The sequence below is a fragment of the Triturus cristatus genome, chromosome 3_2, assembly GCF_964204655.1.
Source record: "Triturus cristatus chromosome 3_2, aTriCri1.1, whole genome shotgun sequence".
NCBI classification, from domain to species: Eukaryota; Metazoa; Chordata; class Amphibia; order Caudata; family Salamandridae; genus Triturus; species Triturus cristatus.
In genome coordinates this window covers 791770306-791797736 of record NC_140584.1, presented here as the reverse complement: position 1 = coordinate 791797736, position 27431 = coordinate 791770306, and the positions used below count along the sequence as shown (strand labels likewise).

The window sequence follows — 27431 nt, the reverse complement described above, 5'->3', positions numbered from 1 at the left end:
AGACCACCCAGTAGCGTGTGGGTTGAGTGACAGAGACAGTCAGACACTGTCTTGGCAATCTCAGGAGAGTGACGTGGGGTACTTGTGCGAGGCACTGGATGGTGAGGCAAAGGGTGGCTTGGTTAACACCTGTGTGGGGCTGTGTGATTCAATTGTTGAAGAGCATTTTTGAAGTCCCTGATTTCCAGAGCTATGTCAACACCTGGTGGAGTGTGAGTTCAATGACACCCAAGGAGCTTGCACCGGAGGCTAACCTTTTGGAGGGTTCCAGAGGGTCTGAACGGCATCTGGAGGGGTCCTGAAGGATGTGGCTCAGGTTGTCCCCAACCAAGTGAGGTAGGGGAAGGTTGTGGTGGCCCAGACAGGTCTCAGAGTAGTGGGAGGGGGTAGGATCCCACATCTTGTCTAAGAGGAGAAGGAGTGGGAGTGGGCTATGTCCCGAGGTACCCGAAACCCGATCTCAAGGCCTGATTGGTTCGATGAAGGAACACCAGGAAGGGGGCATGGTCCGTATCGGGAGGCCATCCACTGAGGGGGATCCCAAGGTGTCAGTTGAGCTAGGGAAGACTGCTGAAATCAACATTCCACCAGCTCTGGTGTCAGGCAGCACCCCTCAGTTGGGAGAGGGCATGAGTCCAGAGAGATGGATGAGGGGGGGGACAGAGTTCCCAGTGGAAGGACCAGTGGGTCAGGGGTTGCCAGCTCTGAGAAAAGAGCACCCCAGGCCTGATCCTGGTGAAGCCACTTCTGGCCTAGTAGGTCCTCATGTACTGTGAGGTGGTCAGGAGTGTGGAGAACTGCACCAGGCAGACTCTTGCACAACTCCAGATGATTGTGTTTCCCTTGGGTGGTGGGGGGTTGGTGTGCTCCCCCAGAAGTCCTGGGGTGCCAGGCACAGGTCCAGCCTAAATGTGCAGACCATGGGTTGGAGGGCCAGGTTCAGGGTGTCCCCTCTGACCCGGAAGAAGGGGAAACAGCTAACAGTACCCCTACCAGTTTGTCTTCTGAGGGCACCACTCCAGGCGGGAGGGGGCAGGGCCCCAGTAGAGGGGGGAGAGGGCAGCCCTTGACCCCTGCCCGGTCTAAGGGTACAGACCCTAGGCTGGGATCATAATTGCAGGATAGAACCCGTGAACTGTTAGGCGAATTGTGTGGGACACCTGCCACAGGTGCCTTGACGTTTCTGGAAGGGGATACGGCTCTAGGTGGGAATGTGCAGAGTCCCAAGGAGGAAGACTGGGTGTGGGAGTGCTCACCCCTGTCCCCTGTCCAGTCTCAGGGTTCAGACCCTGAGCTGGTGGGTCAGTGTCAGGATGTCATCCCTGACCTGACAGGAGGGAGAGTGGACAAAGGGTGCCAGGCACCTGGGGCTACTGCCGCCCACTCTCTGATGCCACAGAGGTTCGAGAACCCTAAGTGGCATAAGGCCTGGGTCTCATCACTGACAACTGTCAGTGGCCACTGTGGCTTGCTGTCCTAGGGGACAAAGTGGCCCCTGGGTGGGGGACAGGAGTCACACCCTGGGGGTGGACTGGGCCACACCACTGTGTTGGCCATATGGCTACTGTCTACCTGCTGGGACACACCTGTGAGCAAACTAAGGTTAGGTGCTGCTCAGATGGGGTCCACAGGTGAGAAGGAGGGCTCCCCATGGGTTAGCTTAGTGGGCCCTGAGAATAAGGACAGAGGGATCCACCGGGTTCAGTACAGCCCAGAACTTGAACGTGCCCCCACTGTTGTGGACTAGGTCTAGGTTCTATCCATCAAGAGATTTATTAGCCTACCCTGGCATTAGGCTGGAAGGGGGTTGTGTTAGACCTAGCTTTTCCAGCGGGTTTATCCCCAGACATTTTGCTTTTTTGCCTCCTGTTTTGGACTCTGTTTTTGTTGGCTTTATGACTCTGGGCACTTTACCACTGCGGATCAGTGCTAAAGTGCATATGCTCTCCCTGTAAATTGTGTTTATGGATTGGTGATTCCATGATTGGCATATTTGATTTACTGGTAAGTCCCTAGTACAGTAAACTGTGTGTGCCCAGGGCCTGTAAATCAAATGCTTCTAGTAGGCCTGCAGCACTAATTGTGCCACTCACACGGTAAGCCTGTAAATGAAACTCAGACATGCCCCTGCAGTGTCTGTGCGCAGTTTGATGCTGCCATGTTGACCTGGCAAGTGCACCTACTTGTTAGGCCCTAACTTCCCTTTTCTTACATGTGAGTCGTCCCTAAGGTAGGCCAATGCACCCCTGTGGGCAGGGTGCAGTGTATGTGAAAGGTAGGACATGCCCTGATGTGTGTGGCATGTCCTGATGATGAAATACTGCCAATTTGGTTTTTCACTATCGAAAGGCTATCTGAGCCAGAGGGGAGAATAGGGAGTTTTTAACATCTTATAAAAGTATAACTGCCCATGGGGACAAGATAGGAAAATGGAGTTTAGTGTGCCTGAACTCAGAATCTAAAGATGCATCTTTTCGTAAGCATGATTTTTACATTCTGGGTTTGAAAATAACACTTTTAGAAAGTAGGTATTTTCTTGTTTAGCTATCCAATGTGCCTCTGCTAGGTTTGTGTATTGACTGTCTGGCTTTGGAGTGACAGGGGAGGGGATGTGCATTCTGTTCAGACAGGCACTTGGGAGGAGTGAGGTGTGTCCTGCCTTTCCAGGGTGTATCAGGGCTGGACTGAATAGACCGGGCTGCATTCAGAGTAGGGGGGATTTCTTTCACACCTGAATGGGCCTGGTCTGCCTTGGACAATACTGTCTCCGCCTCCTGCAGGGCTGCTGCACAAAAGAGGACAGAACTGTTCTTGGTTGGGCAAAGAGCTTCCTGCTAGCAGAGAACAAAGGATAATGTACTATAAAAAGTGGGGCCCAGATCCCTGAACTTTAGATCACTTTTGAACTTCAAGAGGAACCTCTGACAAGGAGAAGAGCTGGAAGAAGCTGGAGGAGGAGTACTGCCCCTTTGCTGTGTGCTGTCTGGGGTTGGCTTCCAGTAGCTTTTTCTGCCAAAGAGAGGAACTGTGTTTGTATCCTGCTTGACAAAGTATCTCCAAGGGCTTGAGGTAGAGCTTGCCCCTGTTCAAGAAGTCCCAGGAACAGCAAAGACTTCACCATCCTTCTGGGCAACGTCTCTGAAACTGCTGGTTTCAGTCACCGCAGAAGAAAAGAAAAGCTGACTCTGACACCGAGTCTGTCCCTGGTTCCGTGTCCTGAAGGCACCGCACAAGGCACCGCCGCACTTCGCACCGTACCTTTGGCCTCTCTGACGTTGCTGGGTGACCGTCACCGCACTCCCCACCACTTAGCTTCACTCTGCCAGGAGGTCACTGACTCCGTTGCTGCCCGACCCAAACATCAACCGGCTCTGTCGCCTGCACCGTGACCTTCCAGCACTGCATCGAGCACCGCCTCACTCCGCATCGTACCCTTGGTCTCACCAACGTAGTTGGACGACTGTCACCGAGCAGCTGCCTGCACCGTGCCATGAGGGCACTGCACGCTACACCCTTCACTTCACAACACAACTGCAACGGTTGCCCCAACTGATTCGTATCAACGGGATCGGCCGCAACGCGAAAGGTACTGTATATGAGTCTGTTGACGCTTTAGTTGGCCTGTACCGACGCGGTCAGCTGGAACTGTAAGACTGTCGTTTTCAGCATCCTGGTAGCCCCAGACGGAGGAAGAACTGTGTTTTTGAGATATTTCTGCAATTTAAACGTTATCTTACAAAGTACCTATTTTATACAGTATTGTATGTTGGATTTCTTTTTGTATTTGGTCTTGTTGGTGTAGATAAAGATTTGCTATTTTTTTAAACTGGAGTGGTGTCCATTTTTAGTGTTTCAACTGTGTTACTGCATGCATGCCCAAATGAGTTACACACTGCCTCTGAGATAAGTCTGTCTGCTCGTGCCAAGCTACCAAGGGAGTGAGTAGGGGTTATTTTGGAAGTGTATCCCCTCTTACCCTGACTAGGAAGAAGTGTCCTTACTTGAACAAAGGTGCAAATCATTGCCAACTAGAGGCCCCCATTTCAAACCATCAGGAATTAGTGGAGCTAATCGATACATGTGACATTCTTGACCCCTTACAGAGCGGCTTCAGAAGTGGCAATATTACGGAAACAGCACTTGTGGCTTCCATGGATAGTATCAGGCACAGGTGGAAGAGGGTCACTGGCTGTCCTGGTGCTGCTGAATCTTTCTGCAGCATTTGACACTCTCTTACCCGTGTGCCTGGTGCAACATCTTCATCAGGCAGGTGTTAGTGGGAAAGTCTTTAATCTCTGCCATTTCTTCATCACCAACAGACTGCAGGTTTTCAACTGTGGTGGCTTTAAAGATAAGGCTTATAGTCTTCCCTGCAGGGTCCCTCAGGTGTCCTCATTGAGTCCCACTCTTTTTAATCTCTGTGTCGCCCATCTTGCAGCACTGATACACTCCTGTGGCTTTCAAGCACTTTCATATGCTGACGATGCTCAGATTATCATATCCATCACTGACAACTTGCCATCAGTAGCTAACAAGCTTAATTCTTGCATGACCAAGATTATGATCATCTGGATGATTTAGGTTTTTCTTAAACCACATATGGAAAAAAGCCAGGTGTTTGTGTTTGGTGCACAAGAATCCATTTGGTATTGCAGTTGGTGGCTGTAAGAATTTGGCTCTCTCTACACATTTCTGTTGAAGTGGCTAAAAATCTTGAGGTGATCTTTGATACCTCCTTGAATTTTGAGTTACAGGTCATTCATTCCACGGATACATGCTTCTACATAATTAAGACACTCAAGAAAATCTTTCCATTTATACCTATTTACCGGTATCATTCGGTGGTCATTGCTTTAGTCTCCTCCAGACTCAATTATTGCAATGCGATTTATTTGACTATTAAATGCCTATTCATTGAATAAGTTGCAAGTGGTGAAAAATGTGGCTGCCCGACTTATTCTTAACACCCCCAAAAGAACCTTATTCTTAACACCCCCAAACGAGTGTCTGTTAGAGATGGTATTGGAGTGCTGCATTAGCTACCTGTTAAGAAGCGCTTCGTCTTTAAGGCTATTTACTTCCTCTTCCTGGCACTCCATCACAAAGGGTCTAAACATCTCTCCACTCTCTTCAAATAGTACATTCCAGCCAGGTCACTCAGTTCCTCCTCAACTAGGAAAGTCACCATTCCCAGATTTTGGAATGTTAGATGAGGCGAGCGGTCTATTTCTGGGGCTTCTGCTAAATTATGGAATTCTCTGCCTGCCCATTGCTAGACGTGACTCCTTTGCCTTTAAGAAATCTTTCAAACCTGGCATTTGTAATCTTGGGCTCTCCGACTTTCGGTGCTTAATGAGCTCTGTTCTCTGGCGAAGCGCTTAGATACCCTAGGGTTTGCCGTACAGGTTTTGTGAATTCCCCAAAAATTCATTTTGGGAGCAACATAACAGAACATATTCATTTTCCTGAATTAAAAAATTCCGATCTACAGAAATGTTCATATTTATACTAGGTGGGCAAATGGCAAAACAGGTGAGTAGGAGTATTTGTCCGCAATTGCTGTCTGGCCAGATGTAATTCAGGAGTGAATAATCTCTGTCCATTTTGCTGATGCCTGAATACCATTTGTGCTCAGGATATTTCCACTGGCGGAGCCATGATCAGACCAGATGCTTATCTGAGTTTGATTTCCCAAAAGAATTCTGCCACTGTTGTTAATTAGCACTTATATACATCAGTTAGCAGTTTTTATTTTTAAGCAGAATTTCAAAGCATTACTTGCTTTAAAGTAAATTATTTTATGCAGTGGAAGGCAAGTCCACTGATTCCCATCTAGAGGATTTATTTTCCTTTAAAAGGACTATGTACCTGGGTGCATGCCTTTTTTGATGTAAACTTGAAGGTATATAGCTTGATTTGCTGTGTACAGCTTGCAAAATTCAATATGGTAGCAATAATGATAATAAATTCATGGATACTGAGAACCCATTTAAACCTAAATACATTAGTTTAACAAGCACTGGCAAAGCCCATAGCTCTGCACATAATGTTTTTTTGTGTGTTTTGTTTGCACGCAAATGAAATCAAAATTAAAAATGTAAAAGTTAAAAAATTAACATTCCTAGAGGTTGTGGGCATGCATTTGGAAGAAATGTAAACAATGAAGCAACAAAACAGTAACCTAAAAAAAGGAAAGAAGAGATTGGGCCACCAGCTATGGCACTGAGGTGCACTGCTTTCAAGACGGATGTGTACATGTGATCGGAAAATATGCAGTCACTCATAGTGCAGGAGAGGAAATGGCTGAAGAGGGCTGCCACATTGCTTCATGCTGCATGCTAAAAGGGCCAGAAGGAATATGTGAACGGCATTTGAAAAGACAAGTTATATATTGTTAGAAATTGAGGTTTCTGGTTAGCAGAGTATACACCTTGTCCAAGCAGGAGCCACAATCCTAGTCAGAGTAAGCCAGGTACAAAACCTAAATTAACCTGGGCTCTCCCTCTGGTAGATTGGCACATAGCAGTCAGGCTTAACTTAAGAGCAAATGTGTAAAGTGTTTGTACACACTTTAATTACAGTAACACAGTGAAAAAAACACCAAAAAACTCAATACTAAGTTAGGCAAATCGGGGCAGATTTACATGCCCCTTGAGCCTTCTTGCGCCTCCATTGTGTCACTTTTTTGGATGCACCGAAGGCGCAAACAATGCGGACAATTTACAACGTGACACAACTAGGGAGATGCGTCACGTAAAGCTCTGTGTCAAAGTATATCTGCGTCAGGTATAATGTATGCAGGGTAGGTGTTCATGTAACATGTACATTTACAACATTTCACTGTGTCAATCTACACCATCACTGCGTCAAAATCCCTCTGCCTTCTCCAACCAGGCGTAAGGAATGATGCAAGGCTTTTTAAATGGGACTCACCTATCTGTTGTGGCGCATTGCTGGAGTTGCGTCACTTTCATGAACAACTCCAGCAATGCATCACTTTTGGGTCAACAGATGCTTCAGAATTTCTGACGCATCTGTCAATTCTTGCACCATGCCATAAATACAGGGCAACCATGGTGGCACAAGGGTTTCGAATGGAGGCACAGGGAAACTGACGCATTTGTACAGATGCGTCAGTTTCTTGTACATCTGCCCCATAGAGTATATTTTACTTAACAAAATGAGACTAAAATGATAGAAATCTAATCAGTGGATCTCAAGATATGCCTTTTTAAAGTACATGGGTAAAACAGCTCTTAAATGTCACTAGTGATTTAAAGGTTATTGGCGGTCACGCTAGACCGGAGTAAAATTACAAAATCCCTTAGGGGATCTCCAAAGAGGCTTTCTCACATTATATTGATAAGAAAATGCCTCCAAAAGTCACTATCAACTCAAATGTTATGACAGGTCGCTTAGACTAGTATAGTCACATAGTTCCAGCTGCCCGTGAGGGAGCGCAGGCCGGGTACAGGCACCCCACAGCTCCCGCTGGCAACAGTACCTGATTGGAGGGGCCACCGACATTACAAACGCCCAACGGGTCGGTGCCGATGCGTGTAGACGGGCTGATGTGGGGTCGACGAGCCAATAGTAAACCCAGATCTAAAAATGTGCTTGTTACTTTGTTCTTGGCTGTGTGGGGGGACCAATGCAAAAGACAGGATCGCAGGGCTGCCTCTACTTCCCTATCAGTTACATCGGCCAATAATGCAGCTACCTCTCCCTCAAACTTCCCCAGCTGTGGGCATTCCCAGAACATTTGGCGAAAGTCTACACTCTCCCCATTGCAGCGCTGGCAGACTGCTGTTTGGATCTCAAAATATTTGTTGATCTTAGCCGGGGTGAGATATGCTCTGTGCAGGACATAATAATGTACGAGTTGAAATCTAGCGTTACTGGTGCTCTGCGATGCCATTTCCACTAACTCCCCCCAAATTTTGTCAGGAAGGACCGCTTCAAGGTCCGTCTCCCATTTTTGCCGTAGCTCAGTCAAAGGTACCATTATTTCCTGTGTCATTCGCCTATACAGGTATGTGACTGCTTTAAAGGTGCCCACTGCTGTCACCACATATTGGCATCGCATTGACGTCTGTGGCTCAGTAAGCGCCTTTCCCCAGTGCTTTCATATGGCTGCAGTGAGTGCAAAGTGCAATAAGAAATCTCCTCCGGGCAAGTTGTATCTCTACTGAAGATCATTGTATGAGATCATGGCACTTTCCTCATATAGGTCTCCCATTGTAGTTAACCCTCGCTTTCCCCAGGCCTCCAGCCCCCGCCTGTTTCCACCATGAAGTAAGGCCTCACAGATAAGTAATGGGATTTCAGGGGCGTAAGGGCGTTTAATCTGTGCTCTTTTCAGGCTCCTATTCCAGCACGTACATGCCATTCTTAGTTCCAAAGGGATAGTATGGGTTTGCATGGGGAGCCTCAGTACAATTTGGAATAGCAGTCTCAGGGTTGGGGAATCGTCTCGCAACTCCTCTGTCACCCTAAGCCGGCCCGCCACCCACCTCGTAAGTCATTACAATTGTACCGCCAAGTAGTAGGTCTCAAAATCAGGCACAGCCAGCCCTCCTTCCGATATTGGCCTCATGAGGACTCCAAGAGCTACTCTCCGTCTACCAGTTCCCCACAGAAAGCCCGAAATCATTCATTTCAGCTGGGCAAAAGAATTTCACTGGAATCCAGACCGGTAACGTCCCGAAATAATATAGAAGCCTCGGAGTGTGGCTCCATGGCCAAGGCGAACAAGAGGTGGGAGAGAGGGCACCCATGTCTCATCCCTCAGCCGACCTTGCAGGCATCAGAAATAAACCCCCCTGTTTTAACCCTGGCAGTGGAATCTGTGTATTGAAGAGCTGTCCATTTCATGAACTTAAACCCTAGCCCACATTTGCGCATCATACGGAACAAGTAAGGGGCATTCAAGGCTGTCGAATGCCTTTTCAATGTCCACTGTAAAGACAGACGCCTCTTCTTTCTGGTAGGAATCTGCCTCCGGGACCTGCAGAAGTTGCTGAACATTTAGAGCCATGTTTCTGGTGGGAATAAACCCAGCCTGGTCTTTGTGTATTAATGTTGTCAAATAGGGGAGGAGACGGGTGGCTAGAATACAGCTCAGAATCTTGAAGTCTAAATTAAGCATGGAAAGCAGCCAGTAAGGCCGGTTTCCCTGCTTTAAGCAGTGGGATGATAACCGCTTCCCGTGTCAACTCAAGCAGGTACCTCACTTGCTTCGCTTCATTATATAGCTTCATGAGCCTATGTGCTAACAGTTCAATATATGTTAAATAAAATTCTGATGGTAACCCATCCGTTCCCAGTGTTTTGTTTCTGGCCATGCTTTTAATAGCCCCTCTCACCTCGCCTATTGCTACTTCCCGGCCTAGGATGTCCGCTATCTCCTCATGCAAATCTGGCAATTCCACACCTCTTAGAGACATATCTAGAGCTGCTTCTTCTGGGTCTAATCTACTCCTATACAGGACTGTGTAATAATCAAAAAACAAATCATTGATACTGATAGAGCGTGATGGTGCTCTAAAATTTTAGGGGTGCGTCATAATCACAGTTAGCACACACCCGCATATATTCTTGCGTTGTATTAACTTCGGTTATTAGGATTGTGACGTAATTACAACTGTACAGGTGAAAGGATAGAGATGTATTTCGTGTTATGCCAAGAGAAACGACATGGCGTTTATGTTGAAATTTTAACCTTTAGTATAACGCAATTGCTTAACGAAAAAGCTTGTGTGTAGTGAAATGCATTTTGATTTAAATGTGCAGCATGATGAAGATTGCACGACGCAATAACGAGATATGTTTAACATGTAATGATGTTAGATGTTTGCAAGCCAAGAAGTATTAACGTGCGTAATTTAATGTGTAAAGGCCTAAATTAAAATGTTTAAGTTCTGCTATGAAAGGCCTATTTGTTTGTTCCTATGTTAGCTGAATTGTGTAGGCCGGGAAATGCAATTTCCCTGGTAAGATCTCATTTTAGAAGTAGTCAGCTAATTTCATGTGCATGCAGAAACGTTTGATTCTCACGTTTTAGTTGCAGGTGTAAGAAGCTGCCTTTGTTAGTTAGAACTAATGCATTTTGTTTTAGGAGTTAGGCGTGGAGGAGAAGTGAAACAATGTAAACATGCAATCGATAATTGGGAGTCAGTGTTCTTTCTCACTGAGGAGGTCTGGGAACCAAGGTCAACGGAATGCACATGGAAAAGATGGTGGATAACTACCTAGGAGAGGTGCCCGTTAGCATGAGGGGATCTGTGGGCGTGTTTTGCATTCCTGTGTTTTGTATTAGGGAAAGTGCCCTGAGGGAGGAGAAACAGAAGGAGTGTTAGAGAGGCAGAAGGTAACAGGATGAGTGAGGAGAAGGGATTAGAGGATTGATCTGGGAAGAGTATCTTAGAATGAACTCTGTAGCTTTGGTCATCTGATTTACATTGCGAATGTACTTCTTAGGAAGTCTTCACAAGCTGACACCTTTTGATTGATTTTGCCTGGAAAATGCTAAATAGGGATGTCACTTTAGAGATAGTGTAGGGATAGTTTAATGCTTTTTACTTTCTGGTAGCAAATGAAGTCTGACTTAAACGTTGGAGCAGTTCTTGCTTATGTCTTTTTCTTGGAGTTGTTTATTCTTTTCATGATCCACGGAGTCGATAGGTTTGGCTTTGTATTAGTTCCTATGTATTTCTACAACCTCGTCTTGAGGTGCTTGTATATACAGCTATTTTTGGCTTTGTAATAAATCCCCTAAACTGAAGTCGGAGTCTGTCATCTTTGAACCCTGGTTATTTCTAGAAATTCCGACAGTTTAGAATGAATTGTTTCTCCCCTTTACACTTCTCAGCAGGTAAAAAAGAGACATCGGCATGGGGTTCCTTGTTGAATTTTCTGTAGGGGAACCCAGCTTTATCAATATCCTGCTGATCATAGCAAACTTCTCCATGCTGTGCTCTGAGCTCCAGAATCACTGTCCCTCTCCTGGCCGGATTAGCCAGCCAAGCCAATAGGGCTCCAGACTTGTCTCTTTCAGAGTGAGCTCGAGTTTTATACTTTTTGTAATCAAAACAACAAAGGTGCTCTACGTGCTCTGACACTGCCTCACTGGCCTCCAACAGTTCCCCCTGTTTCTCTGCTCTCTCAGGTGCATTAATTTTATGGTGCCGCAACAATGAATGCATCCCTCGTATATTCCAAGATATGCATTTTAAATCTAGGGGGGAGCCATTGAATTGATTGATTTTTGCTTCCTCGGATGCCCCCTATTGTGGAACCCCTGACCCCAAATAACAGCCCTTTAACCAAGATAATCCCCCAACTCCCCCTCCCCAGGACAGGCACTCTAAAACTAGTTCCCATCCAAACTTAATCTGAACTCTCAGAGTCTTCTAGCAGTTGCGGGGTAAGTAGCTTGCCCTTCAGGACCTTAAGCCCCATCTATCCGCACCCTAGATAGCTGAGTTAGATAACCAGCCCGAAGCAATCTCCTACAGACATACACAACGGTGCAATCAACAGTTCCCAGAGTTCCCTATTTCAGAATGAGGCCTCATTTTGTCACGTCAACCTTCAGGAGAATGCTCAAAAGTGCACTCGTCTGACAATGTCGTCTGCCGTCTGAGGCGTGATTACCAGTAGTTCCGTTTCCGAGCAATCATTTTCACTGAGCACGAATGAACCTTCAGATCATTCCACTTCAATTCCACTTTTACTCGAAAGGGACTGGGTACATTTTGCTAATGTTCTGCAACAGCTTGTAGTACTCTGTGTGTCGTTCCAAACTGAGCTCCCTGGGGGATGGGCCCTGGACACAGTCTTGTTGTTGCTGGTACTCTGCTGGCATAACTCCAGCGAGGAGTTACGACGTTCCCGGGATCATCTAATGTCCAACAATTCCCAGTCCTCTTGCGGTGTGGTAAAAAATCTTGCCCCCGCCGGATCGGCCACTAGCAACCGCGCTGGGAACAGCATTGCGTATGGAGGTTACATTTGTCGAAGTTTCTTTTTAACAACCAGAAACAATGCTCTATTACGTTGAATTTCCCTAGTTAAGTCCAAAAAATCATTAATTTACTATTGTCAATCTGTGGAGTTTGTTTTTTGCAGGCTTGTTGTAGGATGTGGTCTCTGTCTTTAAAGTGCGATAGGCATGTCACTATCGGCCGAGGAGGCGCTCCAGGTCTGGGTGGACGAGCCGGCACTCTATGGGTTCTTTCCAGTGCATAGAAGGGTGACAATCCTCCATAAAGCTCACCATATTCACTTCCTCCGTCCTTTCTGGTACTCCAATGACTCGTATATTACTTCTGCGGGATCCCCTCTCACTATCTTCGGCCCAGACTTCCAGTATCTTGACCTTAGCCTCCAACTCCGTGAGTGATTTCTGTAGAGTGGTCACTGTGTTTGGAAGGTCATACAGCACTTTCTCAGTGGCTACGACCCGCTCCTTAAGCTTTTGATGGTCGACTTTCAACAGCCCTAGGTCTGTGCCTATGGCATCAATTTTCCCTTCTAGCACTTCTCTGGAGGCTGTGATAGCCTGCATAATATCTACCACCGTAGGCTTCAAGGGTGCTGAGTCCTTTCCCTTCTCCGTCAGCTCTTCATCTTCATCAGTCTGCTTTCCAGCACCCCCTACCTTGAGGACAGCATATACCTTTTTCCTCGGGACTTTCTCCATCTTCTTGTCCGTTTCCTCACTCACCGGAGCCCAGGCAGCCCACTTCGGACGGGGGCAGTTCTGCGGTGTTGTGTGTGCTTTCTGTGCTTTGCCTGCAGTAATAACTGTGTGGGGTATCACTGCTCACTGCAGTAATGTATCGGCAATCCCAGCTCAGCTAGCAGCAGTGCTTCTCCTCTGGCTACTTAGAAAGTCTAGCTCGTCGCCTCCGTTCACATAGAGTTTGTGGGACGTGCTCTACTGGTTATCCGGTATTTATTACTATTCCTGTGCAGGTCTCCCCCGTTGTGCTTTGGTTCTGGGGGTGGTCCTAGTCATTGATCCCAGGGTTCTTTGTCAGCGCAGCACTACTTATGTCCTCCTCTCTTCCTGTGACAGGATACTCCTCAGTACTCTGCCCCTTGTATCCTATTCACCACCACCACCCTAGGGTAAGGATGACTCATCAAGCACCAAAAGTTTGTTGAGAAGCCGTTATCTTCCTGGTCAGAACTCAGCAGGCTCCTTCCTCCATGACCGCCGTTCAGAGCCCGCAGCAAGGAGAGCACCCAGCTTCCTCCCCTTTCCTGGCTTGTCTCTGTGTCACGGAGCTGCTGGGTGACCGCCAGGCACGTCAGCAATTGCCAGGATTCAGGCCTTGATCACCTGTGCCCCGTCGTCTGTTCAGAAGAGACGTCCCCTGCTGATCGAGACTGTCGGCTCTTTCCAGGGGCACGCTCGTCTCACCGACTCCTTTTCAGCCGCCCCCCGGCCGCCCTCCAGCACGCAGCTGCACCCTGTTCCTCACAAGGGGTTTGCCTCCAGAGATTTTCACAGCGGGGCTATTCCAGACTCACCCAATGCCTCAGGTATGTCCCGGAAGTAGCTTTCTTGCAGCCTTTGGCGTCTTGTTGTGGCATCGCACACCCCATTACTCCATGGGCGCCATCTTGGCTTCGCTGCAACTTTGCCGCGCAGCAGTCACTTTTGGGCTTAAATCCCTTTGCACGGGCGGCAGGAGCTCGCCGCTCAGCTCACCATGGTTCTGGGACTCTGCAGTTGGCAGGCTTGCACAATTATCTGCGTCCGGGGCTCCGGATATTTGTATTTGGGGATACAGCTGACGGAGCTCCGCAGTCCACGTCCACTCACATCAGCTCCATGCCATGCCCCCCGTTAGCCTGCCCCTGTATGCCAAGTTTTTTAAAACACTTTCAGTATACAGAATACAGGGACCAAGTCCCTGAGTCCTGTAATAGCAGCTACAACATTTCTGTTCACGTTGAAGCCAGTCAACCAGAGCACTCACTGCAAAAAGCCCCCTCAGCCAATCAGGACTCTTAATTTAAGCCCAGTATTTAATATACTCATACATTTTGAATCTTTATGTCTCAAAAACTACTGAACATATTTAGACCTAATCACACAAAAAAAGTTTAGTTTCTGGGTAAAGATCTTGCTTTCTGCCAAATCTAGTGTAATTACGTTCAATCGGTTTAGCTGTGGTGCTGTCTAAACTTCTCTATGTAAATAGCATGTGGAAATTGAGTTTACGGTTTCCCCTCTTTTTCATTGCCTCTGCTTGATGAATCACCCAAAAACTTCCCAGTACGGAACTGAAGTGGATGACATATTTATTGGAAACATTTTATGGAGATTTGTCAAACGGCAACTAAGTTACTAGTAAAACAAACTACACTCTTCCTATGGAAAATCTGACCTAACTATAATGCACCACTGTGCAATATATATGTCTATGCGTATATATTTATATAAATGTAAATAAATACCATAAATAAATACAATTGTCTCTATATATATATTTGCATATAGAGAAAGTGAGAAACATTTTTATTTATGAGTTACTACATGAGCCTAGCGAGACAAATCTGTTTTTAGACCACACCTAATGAATATCTTATTTTGGTAGCTAACTAAATGTGGGCGGGACTGTCCCCTTTCATCTAACAACTGAAGCTGAAACACTTGATTTGTTCATGGAAGTAGAGATTCAAACGAAGCTATGATAAATAGAATACATGAAGTCCAATGTAGCTCCTGGTCACTCCTTGACTTACCGAGATCAGTGAGCTGATTGGAGCCGGAGGATTGTGTTCCTGTTGTTCTTTGTATGATATGTGGTCGACTTGTGCTTTTCTGCGAAAAAAAACAACAAACACAAAAAACAAATTACTCATCAGCAAGCTAAGATACCGCGAGGTGTCTATGGTTATTGTATTCAGATAGAATTTTATGGCATTGATATGGTTTCATATCCACTAGAGGGCGCAATATAAGAGGAACTGGCCGAACAAAGCATCACTTAGGAGAAGGTTTCTCTACACAACGGTTTGAGGACACTGTTCCCTGCAAGGATGATGAATTGTGATATCAGTGAATCCAGCATCGACCACCATTTTAAGTATTCTGACATGCATGAGGGTAACTGCGAAGTTGGCAAACACGCAGGGAAGGGTTAATGGCAGTGCTTTAAATAGGTTGGTACTGTCCGGTACAGAGTACCGGCACTTTTTAGGTCTCGCCTGACCCAGCGCATGCGCTGGTCATGCAAGACTTTTTGTGAGGGCTCAAAAAATGCTAACCTGGCCAGCCTAGAGCTACAGTGCATGTGCATGTGCGCAGGCGCGCGCTTAGGAGCAGAGGCTGGCAAACCTCGTCAGGCTCATTAAGCGATCACTTTCACTTTCGCCGGTGATCACTTTCGCGGTGCCCCTTTGATGTTCTCGTTCAAAGAACATCAAACATCAAAGAACATGTTATGTTAATGCTTTGCTGTGCCCGTTTGACTTACAATGTGCTTTCTCTTTCCACAAACTCTATGTTTGTGTTCCTTTATTTTGAGATGCTTTTAGTATTACTGTTTTGTGACTTAAAGAACATTAAGGAAATGCTACTGGGAAACTGGACAACGTTCACAGTGTTTATTTCTGATCGCAGCGGCTGCTTCATGTCCATTGCACCATTCAGGGAGTCCTTTCGTTGGCGCTTTCATGAGGACATGATGAGGAAGCTGGAAACTTTTGGCACATTCTCTTTAAAAGCACAGCATGTTGGCGACTGGTTAATCGATTAGACCTATGTAGCGCTTTAGATCTCAAAGCGCTATGGTGGGTGCAGCAGTTACAACTCATGAAATATGGGGTGCAACTCACAAGGAGGGGGCAGGTTTGAGTGCACATTGGCTGCAAACAAACTCTTAAGATGATGGGTTGTGTGTACCCATTATCAGCACTCACTCTTCGCTAAGTGATCTTGTTTGTTTTGTTGTTGTGTTAATGCTTTGCTGCGCCGGTTTGACTTACAACTTGCTCTCTCTTTCCACAAACTCGATGTTTGTGTTCCTTTATTTTGAGATGCTTTTAGTATTACTGTCACACACACAACCATAACCACACACACAACCACACACACACAACCACAACCACACACACAACCACAACCACACGCACAACCACACACACAACCACACAACCACACACACACACAGGCACACAACCACACACACACAACCACAACCACACACACAACCACAGATACAACCACACACACACACAACCACACACATACACACAACCACACACACACACACACAACCACACCCACAACCACACACACACAACAACCACAAAACCATACACACAACCACACACACACAACCACACACAACCCCACACACAACCACACACACAAACACACACACAACCACAACCATACACACAACCACACACACAATCACAACCACACACACAGCCACACAACCACACACACAACCACACACACACAACTGCACACACACAACCACACCCAACCACACAACCACACACACAACCACAACCACACACAACCACACACACAACCACACACACAGCCACACACAACCACACACAACCACACACACATGCACACAACCACACACATACACAGCCACACACACAACCACACACACAACCACACACACACAACCACACACACACAACCACAACCACACACAACCACACCCACAACCACACAACCACACAACCACAACCACACACACACAACCACACACACACAACCACAATGACACACACAACCACACACACACAACCACACACACACAACCACACACAGCCACACACAGCCACACACAACCACACACACAACCACACACACAACCACACACACAACCACACACACAACCACAACCACACACACAAACACAACCACACACACAACCACACACACAACCACACATACAACCATACATACAACCACACACAACCACACACAAACCACACACAACCACACACACAACCACACACACACAGACAACCACACACACACAACCACACACACAACCGCCCACACAACCACAAAACCACACACACAACCACACATACAACCACACACACCACACACACAACCACACACACATAACCACACACAACCACACACACACAACCACACACAACCATACACACAACCACACACACAACCACACATACAACAACAACCACACACACAACCACACACACACAGACAACCACACACACACAACCACACACAACCACCCACACAACCACCCACACAACCACAAAACCACACACACAACCACACAACCACACACACAACCACACACACCACACACAACCACACACACCACACACAACCACACACACACACAACCACACACACAACCACACACACACACAACCACACACACACACACACACCCACAACCACACACACACACAACCACAACCACACACACACAACCACACACACACAACCACAACCACACACAACCACACCCACAACCACACACCCACACAACCACAACCACACACACACAACCACACACACACAACCACAACCACACACACAACCACACACACACACACAACCACGCACACAACCACACACACACAACCACACACAGCCACACACAGCCACACACAACCACACACACAACCACACACACAACCACACACACAACCACAACCACACACACAACCACAACCACACACACAACCACACACACAACCACACACACAACCACACATACAACCATACATACAACCACACACAACCACACACAAACCACACACAACCACACACACAACCACACACACACAGACAACCACACACACACACAACCACACACACAACCACCCACACAACCACAAAACCACACACACAACCACACATACAACCACACACACCACACACACACACACAACCACACACACATAACCACACACAACCACACACACACAACCACACACAACCATACACACAACCACACACACAACCACAACCACACACAACCACACATACAACCACACACACAACCACACACACAACCACACACACACAGACAACCACACACACAACCACACACACACACAACCACCCACACAACCACAAAACCACACACACAACCACACAACCACACACACCACACACACCACACACACACAACCACACACACACACAACCACACACACAACCACACACACACAACCACACACAGACACACACACCCACAACCACACACACACACACAACCACAACCACACACACACACAACCACACACACAACCACACCCAGCCACACACACCCACAACTGCACCCGCACCCACAACTGCACCCACACCCACAACCACACCCACACACACAACCACACACACAACCACACACACACAACCACACACACACACACAACAACACACATACACAACCACACACATACACAACCACACACACACACAACCACACACACACAACCACATACACACACACAACCACACACACAAAACCATACACACACACAACCACACACAACCACACCAAGCATTGGCATAGCAAATGGGTCTCGCCTTTGGGACCTTATAAGTGTTTTGCCATGCAACAGTTGATGTGGTTGCACCAAAGATATTGTGCTGCATAACTAAATACTTAGAAGGTCCCAAAAGCGAGACCTATTGGCTATGCCAATGCTTGTTTATTTTGAGAGAGAGAGTACCTGCACTTCTCAAGAGCGACCTAATGTTTTTCATTGGCGAGGACCAGCACTTCTAAGAAACAAGCAGGTACTCTGATACAGGGTACCTGCATTTCTATTTTTTCATTTCAAGCACTGGTTAATGGAAAAAGTACGTGTACTCTGAGTCCTGTGCATCTTTCAAGCCTAGAGCGCACCATAATCAAATGCATTAGCGAAGTGATATCATAAAACAATTCACCCACATAGATAGGACTCTGGGCTTGATATGATGATCAAACGTTGCATTCACATTCAGAGGATGAAAGACTTTGGGCCATGAGTAGAAGTAACACAGCAATATGTTTTTGAAAAAGAGGGGGCCTCGCGCCGTCAGAACGTCACTTTTTGTGACGTTCCGTAGCACAGTAGCCTGCTACATATTTATAAGGCAGAATTAAGCCACTTTATCTGGCTTAATGCTGCCTCGTAAATATTGCCCCCTTTAACGCAGTTTTCTGTGTTAAAGGGGCATGCAATGGGTGTTGCTGGAGGTGTTCTCAGCAACATCCATGGGGGCAGATTTACAAGCCCCTTGCGTGACTTTTGCGCCGTCGTTGCATCACTTTTGTTACGCAGCTGCGGCGTAAATGTTGTGGCCCATTTACAACGTGACACATCTAGGGAGATGCGTCACGTTGTAAAGCCCTGCGTCACATTATACCTGCGTCAGGTATAATGTATGCAGGGTGGGCGTACCCATGCAAAAAGCCATGTAGAACTGACGCAGTGAAATCTACAAGATTTCACTGCATCACTCTACGCCTTCACTGCGTCAAAATCCCTACGCCTGCTCAGACCAGGTGTAAGGAATAGTGCAAGGCTTTTTTAATGGGATTCACCGATCCATTGTGGCACATTGCTGGAGTTGCATCACTTTCATGTGCAACTCCAGCAATGCGTTACTTTTGCGCCAACAGATGCGTCAGAATTTCTGATGCATCTGTTAATCCTTGCGTTATGGAGCACTGTATTGTAAATACAGCACATCCATAGTGGCACAAGGACATTCAGCGCTGACGCAAGGAAACTGATGCATTTATGCAGATGCGTCAGTTCCTTGTAAATCTGCCCCATGGTATTTTAACACTGCCCCAGATTTACGAGAAATCATAAATCTGAGGCAGCACCAAAAACCTTTGCCTCTCCGGGAAAGGCGTAAGGGAGGCACAACGAGGAGAAATATCTTTATTTCTCCTCGTTTTTCACTGCAGTCTGGAGCACACATAGAACAAGCATTTGCAATGCAATAGGTCTCGCATTTACGGGAGTTTGAGCTATTGGCATTGTAATTGACAATGCGTTTTATTTATGTTTTACAAACAAAAACTAGTGACACCACGACAATGTTACTGCTCCTGAGTTTCAAAAAGAGGCACAAGAATCCAGAGCAGACATGGCGAGTAAGTTGGCTGAAGAGGTGGGGGTGGCAAATGGTGTTCACGGGCGCTTTGATGTCCTCAGTGGCCGCGCGGCTCACTGAAAACATCAAAGCGCCCGCGAAATGTAAGTGATCGCAATCGCGATCACACTTCAAAGCGCGGCTGTGTGACAGGCGAAAGTGAAAGACAACGAGTGCTTTCAGGCTGCCAAATGGTGCGCGCGCCTGGCACACATGAGTGGTGAGCTGTTAAATTTTGTGGCACGATGTGGAAATATGCGGTGTGGATTGGGGATATGTAGTTTGTTGTGGAATTGTGTTGTGTATTCGATATATGTTGTTTCGTATGGAATTGTGCGGTATGTATTGGAAATGTGTGGAGTTGAATTGTGTGGCTTGGAACTGTGTGGCGTTGAGTGAAATTATGCTTATTGGAATTATGTGTCATGGTGTGGAGAGCATTTATGTGGATTGCTGGTATGTGGGATAAAGTACATTTATGTGGGGTGTGTTGTATTGAGTAGAGTGTTATTATGTGGAGTGTAATTATGCAGCGCTGAGTGGCATTGTGTGGAGTGTAATTATGTTGTGTGATGTAGAATTGTGTGGCATTAAATAGTGTGGTGTTGTGTGGGATTATGTGGCATGGTGTGGAGTAGCATTATATTGTCTGGAATTATGTGGCATGCTACAAAGTTGAATTTATTGTGTGCAATGGCCATAGGTCTCACTTTTGCGAGAGTTAGAGCTATTGGCGCTGTAAATGACAATGTGCTTTACCCATGTGTTATGGAGCGGAGTGCATGAATGTGGAGTGGAATTATGTGCGTTAGATTGAAATTGCTAATTGTGGAATTGTGTGATGCGTAAATGTGTGGTGTAGCGCAGATGTGTGTACTGGAATTACGTGCCATTGTGTGCAGTGGAATTATGTGGATAGTAATTATGTGGTTTTGAGTGTACTGGAATTATTTGTAGTGGGATTGTGCATTGGAAAGACTGGAAGGGCTGGGGCAGTATTAGTGAAATGGCAAACTCTGCTTTCACGTGCAACTCACTGCCACTGTAAAAGGTGAAAACAATGGCGCCTGTTAGTTAAAGTAAAAAAATCCATGTTACCACGTTGGATACACTGGAAGGGCTGGGGTCGTGTCAGTGGCACGCAAAGTCCTGCTTAAAGTGCAGCTCACTGCCACTGTAAAATACGAAAAATAAGGTGGCTTTTAAAGCTAGATATGCTATACATTTGTGTCTCCGCACAGACCGCACATATGGAGGGCCCATATTCTGTAATCAGTCGTTGCACATAATATATCTCTTAATGCAAATACTATATCTCTTACCACAGCTGTTTGCTGCATTCATGAACCACAAACTGTCCCGTGGCCAGTGACTCTCATAACGTGCATCGCTGAGGGCAAACCATCGGACTTTCATGTGCTAACTCTTGGAAGCTGCCTTTGCGCCTGACTAGATGTGTGTGTGTGCTATTTCCAAGTCACAAAATATAAACTTAGTCACTCATAAAAAATAATACATTCATATCAAGGCCTCCCTGGTTGACACAGGCGCTCTTACAACCTTTCATCCTTAATGAAAGACTCAAAGTTGCATTTATTCAATTTATTTATGCCCTACTTTTAGGAACACATCCATTTCGTCTGTGTGCACAAATTGAATGCAAGCACGATTTCACATTCAGAAATAAAGTGAATAGAACAGCCCTGGGCACAGCAGTTTGAAACGAAAATGTTTCTCTTCCGGGCAGAGCTGGGAGAATTCAAACTGGAAAATACCCATTAAAGTGAAGCATCACTTTAACATATGGCCACTTTGGGTGATCGACGGTGTTTAGGGCCCATTGATGGTGGAGACATTATAGCGCCGATAAGATCTCTGCAGACCACAGAGCCGGCCAGCCTGCTTTGTTTCCGGATTGTCACTTTCATGTGCACAACACATGCTGTGGGCTTTCAACCACACCATTTGCACTGTGCCCGCCCCCACTTCCCCCTCCCACTCCCTCCTCGTCAACTTCAGTGCGCGCTTGTTTTGTTAGATATTCTTTGAATTTTTGGCAGGGGAAGGGGGATAAAAACCTCACTGGAAGTGCCTTTACATGATTCTGGTATAAATCCATTCAGAGCTTTTGAGAATGATTGTTTAGAAAGTGTTTCATTCAGGGCATGAAGAGGTTCAAATTTAGGGTTATCTGGACCTTTAATCCACGGATCCTCTGCAGATTTGCGAATCCACGGATGTGTGCAAATCTAGTTCATTAAATAAAAGCACAGCAATGAACAAGGTAGCTTTTTCTCCTGTCCTTCCATTGGAAATTTTCAAATCCAGGTGCCGATTTGTGAGTTGCTACACTCTGATTGGCTGTCCAGCACAGAAATATTTCTGCTGCACATGCATTACCCACTGAACACCGTGTTGGGAGCAGTTAAAACAAAAAGAGCATAAGTGGGTAGGATATGCCTATCCTAATCCCCAGGCCTGTGTGAGGGAGATTTCAAAAGGACCTCCCTGCATTAAAATGGATAATTAAAAAAAAAGCTTTTTCATCATAGGATTCGCGAAATCTGTGCACGTGTGGCTATCCCCTGGCAGGAGCGAGCAAGGACACCATATGTTTGTAATTAACTTGCAAACATATGGTGCCCCTGCTCGTTCCCACAAGGGAAACATGCGCAGGCCCCCTCCTGTCTCCCCTCCCCCTGCTGCCTCCTTCTTTAGCGCGAATCGCGCGCAGCATGCATGTTTGAAGTGTTTTTTTTTTTTTTACTAGGGTTTCCTTTTCCAACTATTGCAGTTTTTCGTTCTGTCCATTTGTTTAAACTGACCATAATGAAGACTACCAGTACGCAATTTTTACATGAATAGCTTTAATAAATGTTTTTGCCCGCGTACGCGTGTTTTCTTTTCTTTCATGGCGGTGAAATAAAGCCAAAGTGCCTTAAGCTTTTTCACTTCTTTGCGCGCGTGTTTGTTTTATTTGTACCGGTGGCACACGTTGAAAAATACAACAATGAAACTATGTTAACATAAATTTAACATGATGTATTTGCCCTCACGCGTGTTTGTTTATTTTCTTTCATGGCGGTGAAATAAAGCTGAAGTGTGTGAAGCTTTTCTACTTTTTCATGCCTTACATCAGTCGGTATTGTTTCAAGACTACCTCCTGTGTCGCTTCTGTTTTAAAACATCCATATATGCGGTTTCACTGTTGAGGACGGTTCTGTAGCATCTCTTTGTCGCTTGCTTTGTTGTCCGAGATGTTTGGCCGTTTATTCCATTTATGTTGAAGATTGTTGAGTTTATACCCTTATTATAAGAGTTCCCCAGCATGTCCGTGGGTGGCAGAGGAGAGGACTGGTGGCACTGCTAGGAGAAACGTGTGGTACTGTCTTGAACTGACTTTTCAGCCCCCGCCTGCCTGCTGGGTATGCAGAATACTGAAGTACCAAAACATCCCGTGCCATCCATCCTAATCACGTGCGAGCCAAGCCTCCCCTGTCCGTGTTTTTAAATGCAGATGACGGCTTCGGTCTAGTCCCCTTGCACTCTGGGGAGTCAATTGCCTTAAAGCTGGCTTTTAAACAAAGTAATTAAAACAAATAGTCAGAGAAAAGGCAGCAATTTAAGAAAAATACAGACATTCCCATGGGTGATACGTTCGCCGATTAACCCTGCGAAGTAAAAGCTATTGTTATTTTCAAAACACACGGAAATGTAATTCACAATACGAGGTTGACAAGCTGTGACCAAAGTGACAACTCCGCACTTGTGTGGTCTAACAAGCGCGCACTGAAGCTGACGGAGTGGGAGGGGGAGTGGGGGCGGGCACGCAGGCTGCCAAATGGTGCGATGAATCACGGCTAAAGTGAAAGCAAACAAGTGGTTGCAGGACTCCAAATGGTGCGCGCGCCCGGACGGGTCACATGCACTGTAGTTGGAGGCCTGCAAAGCCACTGTTTGCACTTCCAAAACGCGCTTACTATAAGTCTCGCCAGAGCCAGCGCTAAAGCGCTGGTCAGGCGAGACCTAAAAAGGAAAAAATCCTCTTGTGATTGTTTTTTGTGCAGGAAGATTTCCCTTACTGCACAAAAACAATCATTCCCTCAATGCAGGCACCTTTGCACCATGGTGAAAAGGTGCCTGCATTGGCACACGGCAGCCTAATATGTGTCGGCGCGTGGGAAAAGGACAGGAATGCGCTGTATCTCATAGATACGGTGCATTCCTGCTCTTTTCTTTTGCCGTAGGGCAGCGCAGCAGTTAGTTCTGCTGCGCTGCCCTACGGCAAAAACACATAAATGAGGCCCAGAGACTGCCGCAGTCCGTGCAGGTTACAGCGGTGGAGCGGTGGAGCCGGGTAAGGGGGATTTCGAGGGACGATGTAGAGGGAAAATGTAATAAATAATTAATTTTCCCTCTGCATCATCACTCAAAATCCCCCCTTAACCGGCCCCACGGCCCCACCGCTGTTACCTGCACGGACTACGGCTGCCCAGAAAGTTTAACAAATGTGTCAAGCTGGGAGAGTCATTGTCTGGGCATAGAAGTTTAAAGGCATTACTAGCTTACAGCAAGGGAGGGGTTTCTCCTATCCAGTACTTAATTTGCAAATAAATTTAAAAAAATAAGTGCCAGGTCTCTCATCAGGAGGCCAATGCAGCCTGCACCACAAATTGTCCCTGCTATGCTGCCAATTATAGTAACAACACAACTATTAACCATCACACTCCTAGAAGTGTGCCAATTCGGACTATTTCAGGCCTCCAAAGATGTAAGAATGGCTTGGGCGGCAGGTAATAGTCCTTTTAAATGTATATTGAATTAATAATTAACTTTTGTTGTGGTCATCTCTAAATGACCCGGTCACCGCCACCTTGTGGCAGACTAACACAAGAGCTGGTGTTGACAATTAAGTGCTGTACAGAGCACCGGAAACCACGGTCTCACATTAAGCACTGCTACTATCTGAAAAGCAAAACAGATGTTCTAAATACATAGCGTCCGAAGATACACAAAGCATGACAACATTAATTACAAAAAATAAAATATGACATCTAAACCTGTCGTTAGTGTTTGTTCTCATTTTCCAGCACCTGCCAAAACAAAAATCAACCACCGAAAATTATAATTGTACAAGACACAGTCCCATATTTCGAAATTTCAACTAAGAAATATATATCAAAGTAGGCCAAATGGCCGATTTTGATTAATTTTCAGATGAACCAAAGAGAGTGCCAACAAGTCAGGAATGCTTGTGAATCTCTTTTTGTCAGGCTAAAAGCACTGCAACCCCGACGGCACCATTGCAAGAGGTTGTTGTTGCCTCATATAAAAGAAAACCACACGGAAATGCATGTGTTACAGGGAACAGTTTGTACATTGAATGTTTGGAGTCGAATGGGTGTCGATTTCAGTACTCATTGAACATTATCCTTTAAAAAGTATTGAACAAGATTTTGATCGCTCTCCTTCCCGCCTTCAGGAGTTCTCTTACTCGACCTGCTGATCCTGCAGGCCGTTGTGAAACTCATGACACAGCATTTACGGATCTGTGGGGGGTGGCGCTACATGTTTCTCGACGCGCAGCACTGAGCAGGGAGTCTGTCAGCGTGATTAATCACCACTGCCTGAACGCCACACCCCCAGGAGCCCAAACCTCAAGTCACTGTGGACAGTTTTGTTACGAGAAAGAAACATTCTGCTTATTTTGGAGCTTATTGGCATGTTTGCCTCCAAGCAAGACACACACTTTTGTCAGCAAAAAAGGGCAACTGCGCTCTTATAATTGGAGTTCTCTTAGTTACCTCGTAAGTGAAGTTGGCATTCTCTTTGGGGAGTTTGGCGCACTCTTAGGGGAGGCTGGTGTTTTCTCAGGTGAGGTTGGCATTCTTAGGTGAGTTTGGCGTCCTCTTAGGTGAGGTTGGTGTTCTCTTAGGTGAGGTTGGCATTCTCTTAGGTGAGGTTGGCATTCTCTTAGGTGAGTATGGCGTTCTCTTTGGGGAGTTTTGCTCACTCTTAGGGGAGGCTGGTGTTTTCTCAGGTGAGGTTGGCATTCTTAGGTGAGTTTGGCGTCCTCTTAGGTGAGGTTGGTGTTCTCTTAGGTGAGTATGGCGTTCTTAGGTGAAGATGGCACATTCATAGGTATTGATGTTTCTCCTAGGAGAACTTGGAGTATTTGTGCATATACTCATCACTTTTAATAGGCAATTTTTTCCTCACAAAAAGTTTAAAAAATAAAATAAAACATAAACAGCAAAGTATAAAATATTCAATCCGCATATGATGAAATCTCATCTGCAGCCTCTGAAGAAAAAAAACATATTACGATAAAGTTTCTGCTTATGCTTCGATTTTGGGGTGAAATACCTTGATAGTGGGAAAAGGGTCTGTGTGTATACACGGGCCAGGGCCATTAGCGGCAGCGCTGTACCGCATCACCCACCAGCGCCAGGAGGTGCATACTTAACTGGCTGCGGGCCCCCGCTGCACAGGACGTGCGGGTCTTGCGCTCGGGCAAAGCTCAGGCCAAGGGCGGACCCATCCTTGGCCGTCATTGCCCGGAAGAGGCTGGACTGGGCCACCCCTCTGACATTTGCCCCACAAGATTCTACTTTCAAGAGACTTTGGATTGGAACAGGCCTTACAAGGTACTGTGCATATTCTGTGCTTCTATCTGTTCTGATAAGCATAGGGGTCACCTAGTCAACGAGTTCTGATTTTGGCCTCAGTACTGGGGTTAGTGATACTGAGGACTGTATGGTTTTACCACTGCTCTGCCCTAATTAATAAAGTGATTATTCCTTAAACCAGTACCCGGACACAATGGGTAAACAGGCCTGCTATTCCAAGCAAGTATCCGTGCCACAGCAACTAGCCTCCTCAGTGCCCCCGACCTCAATCGATAGGATGCTCCAGAGGGCTATTGATGTGGTGTCAACTAAAACTGAACTCACAGAAATGCAGCTGTCTTTAACCCCTCACCTCTGCCTTTCTATGTCAAGTATGATCTCCCCTCAATCAACCCTTGCCCTAGGATCCAATTCTCATACACCACAGCCCATTGACAATGCCAAGGCGAGAGTGGTGCCAAAAGCCAACGTGCACAAAGAGCTCACTGACATTGGTCCTGCTAAAATTGGGAAATCCAGACAAGTGCATAGACCAGGGGCGAAGAGAAAGAAGCTTCATGATGGGACGTCTGACAATGGAGAGCTTTTGGATGAACCTACCCCTTGCATGGGCATCACGGATAGCGCCCTAGTGACTTGTCACTTCATAAGGTCCAGGCTAACGTCCTAGTATC

At 46.3% G+C, this 27431-nt stretch overlaps 1 protein-coding gene across 2 annotated transcripts in view; it reads right to left on the bottom strand.

Annotated features, from left to right (window-relative positions):
* The window catches only part of ADAM23 (ADAM metallopeptidase domain 23), a 731894-nt gene that overhangs the window by 382655 nt on the left and 321808 nt on the right, over positions 1-27431 (bottom strand). For both annotated transcript variants that reach the window (XM_085648912.1, XM_085648913.1), the window contains exon 7: positions 14761-14839. In XM_085648912.1, the coding sequence (XP_085505038.1) occupies positions 14761-14839 (79 nt within the window). The remainder of the gene's footprint in view (positions 1-14760; positions 14840-27431) is intronic.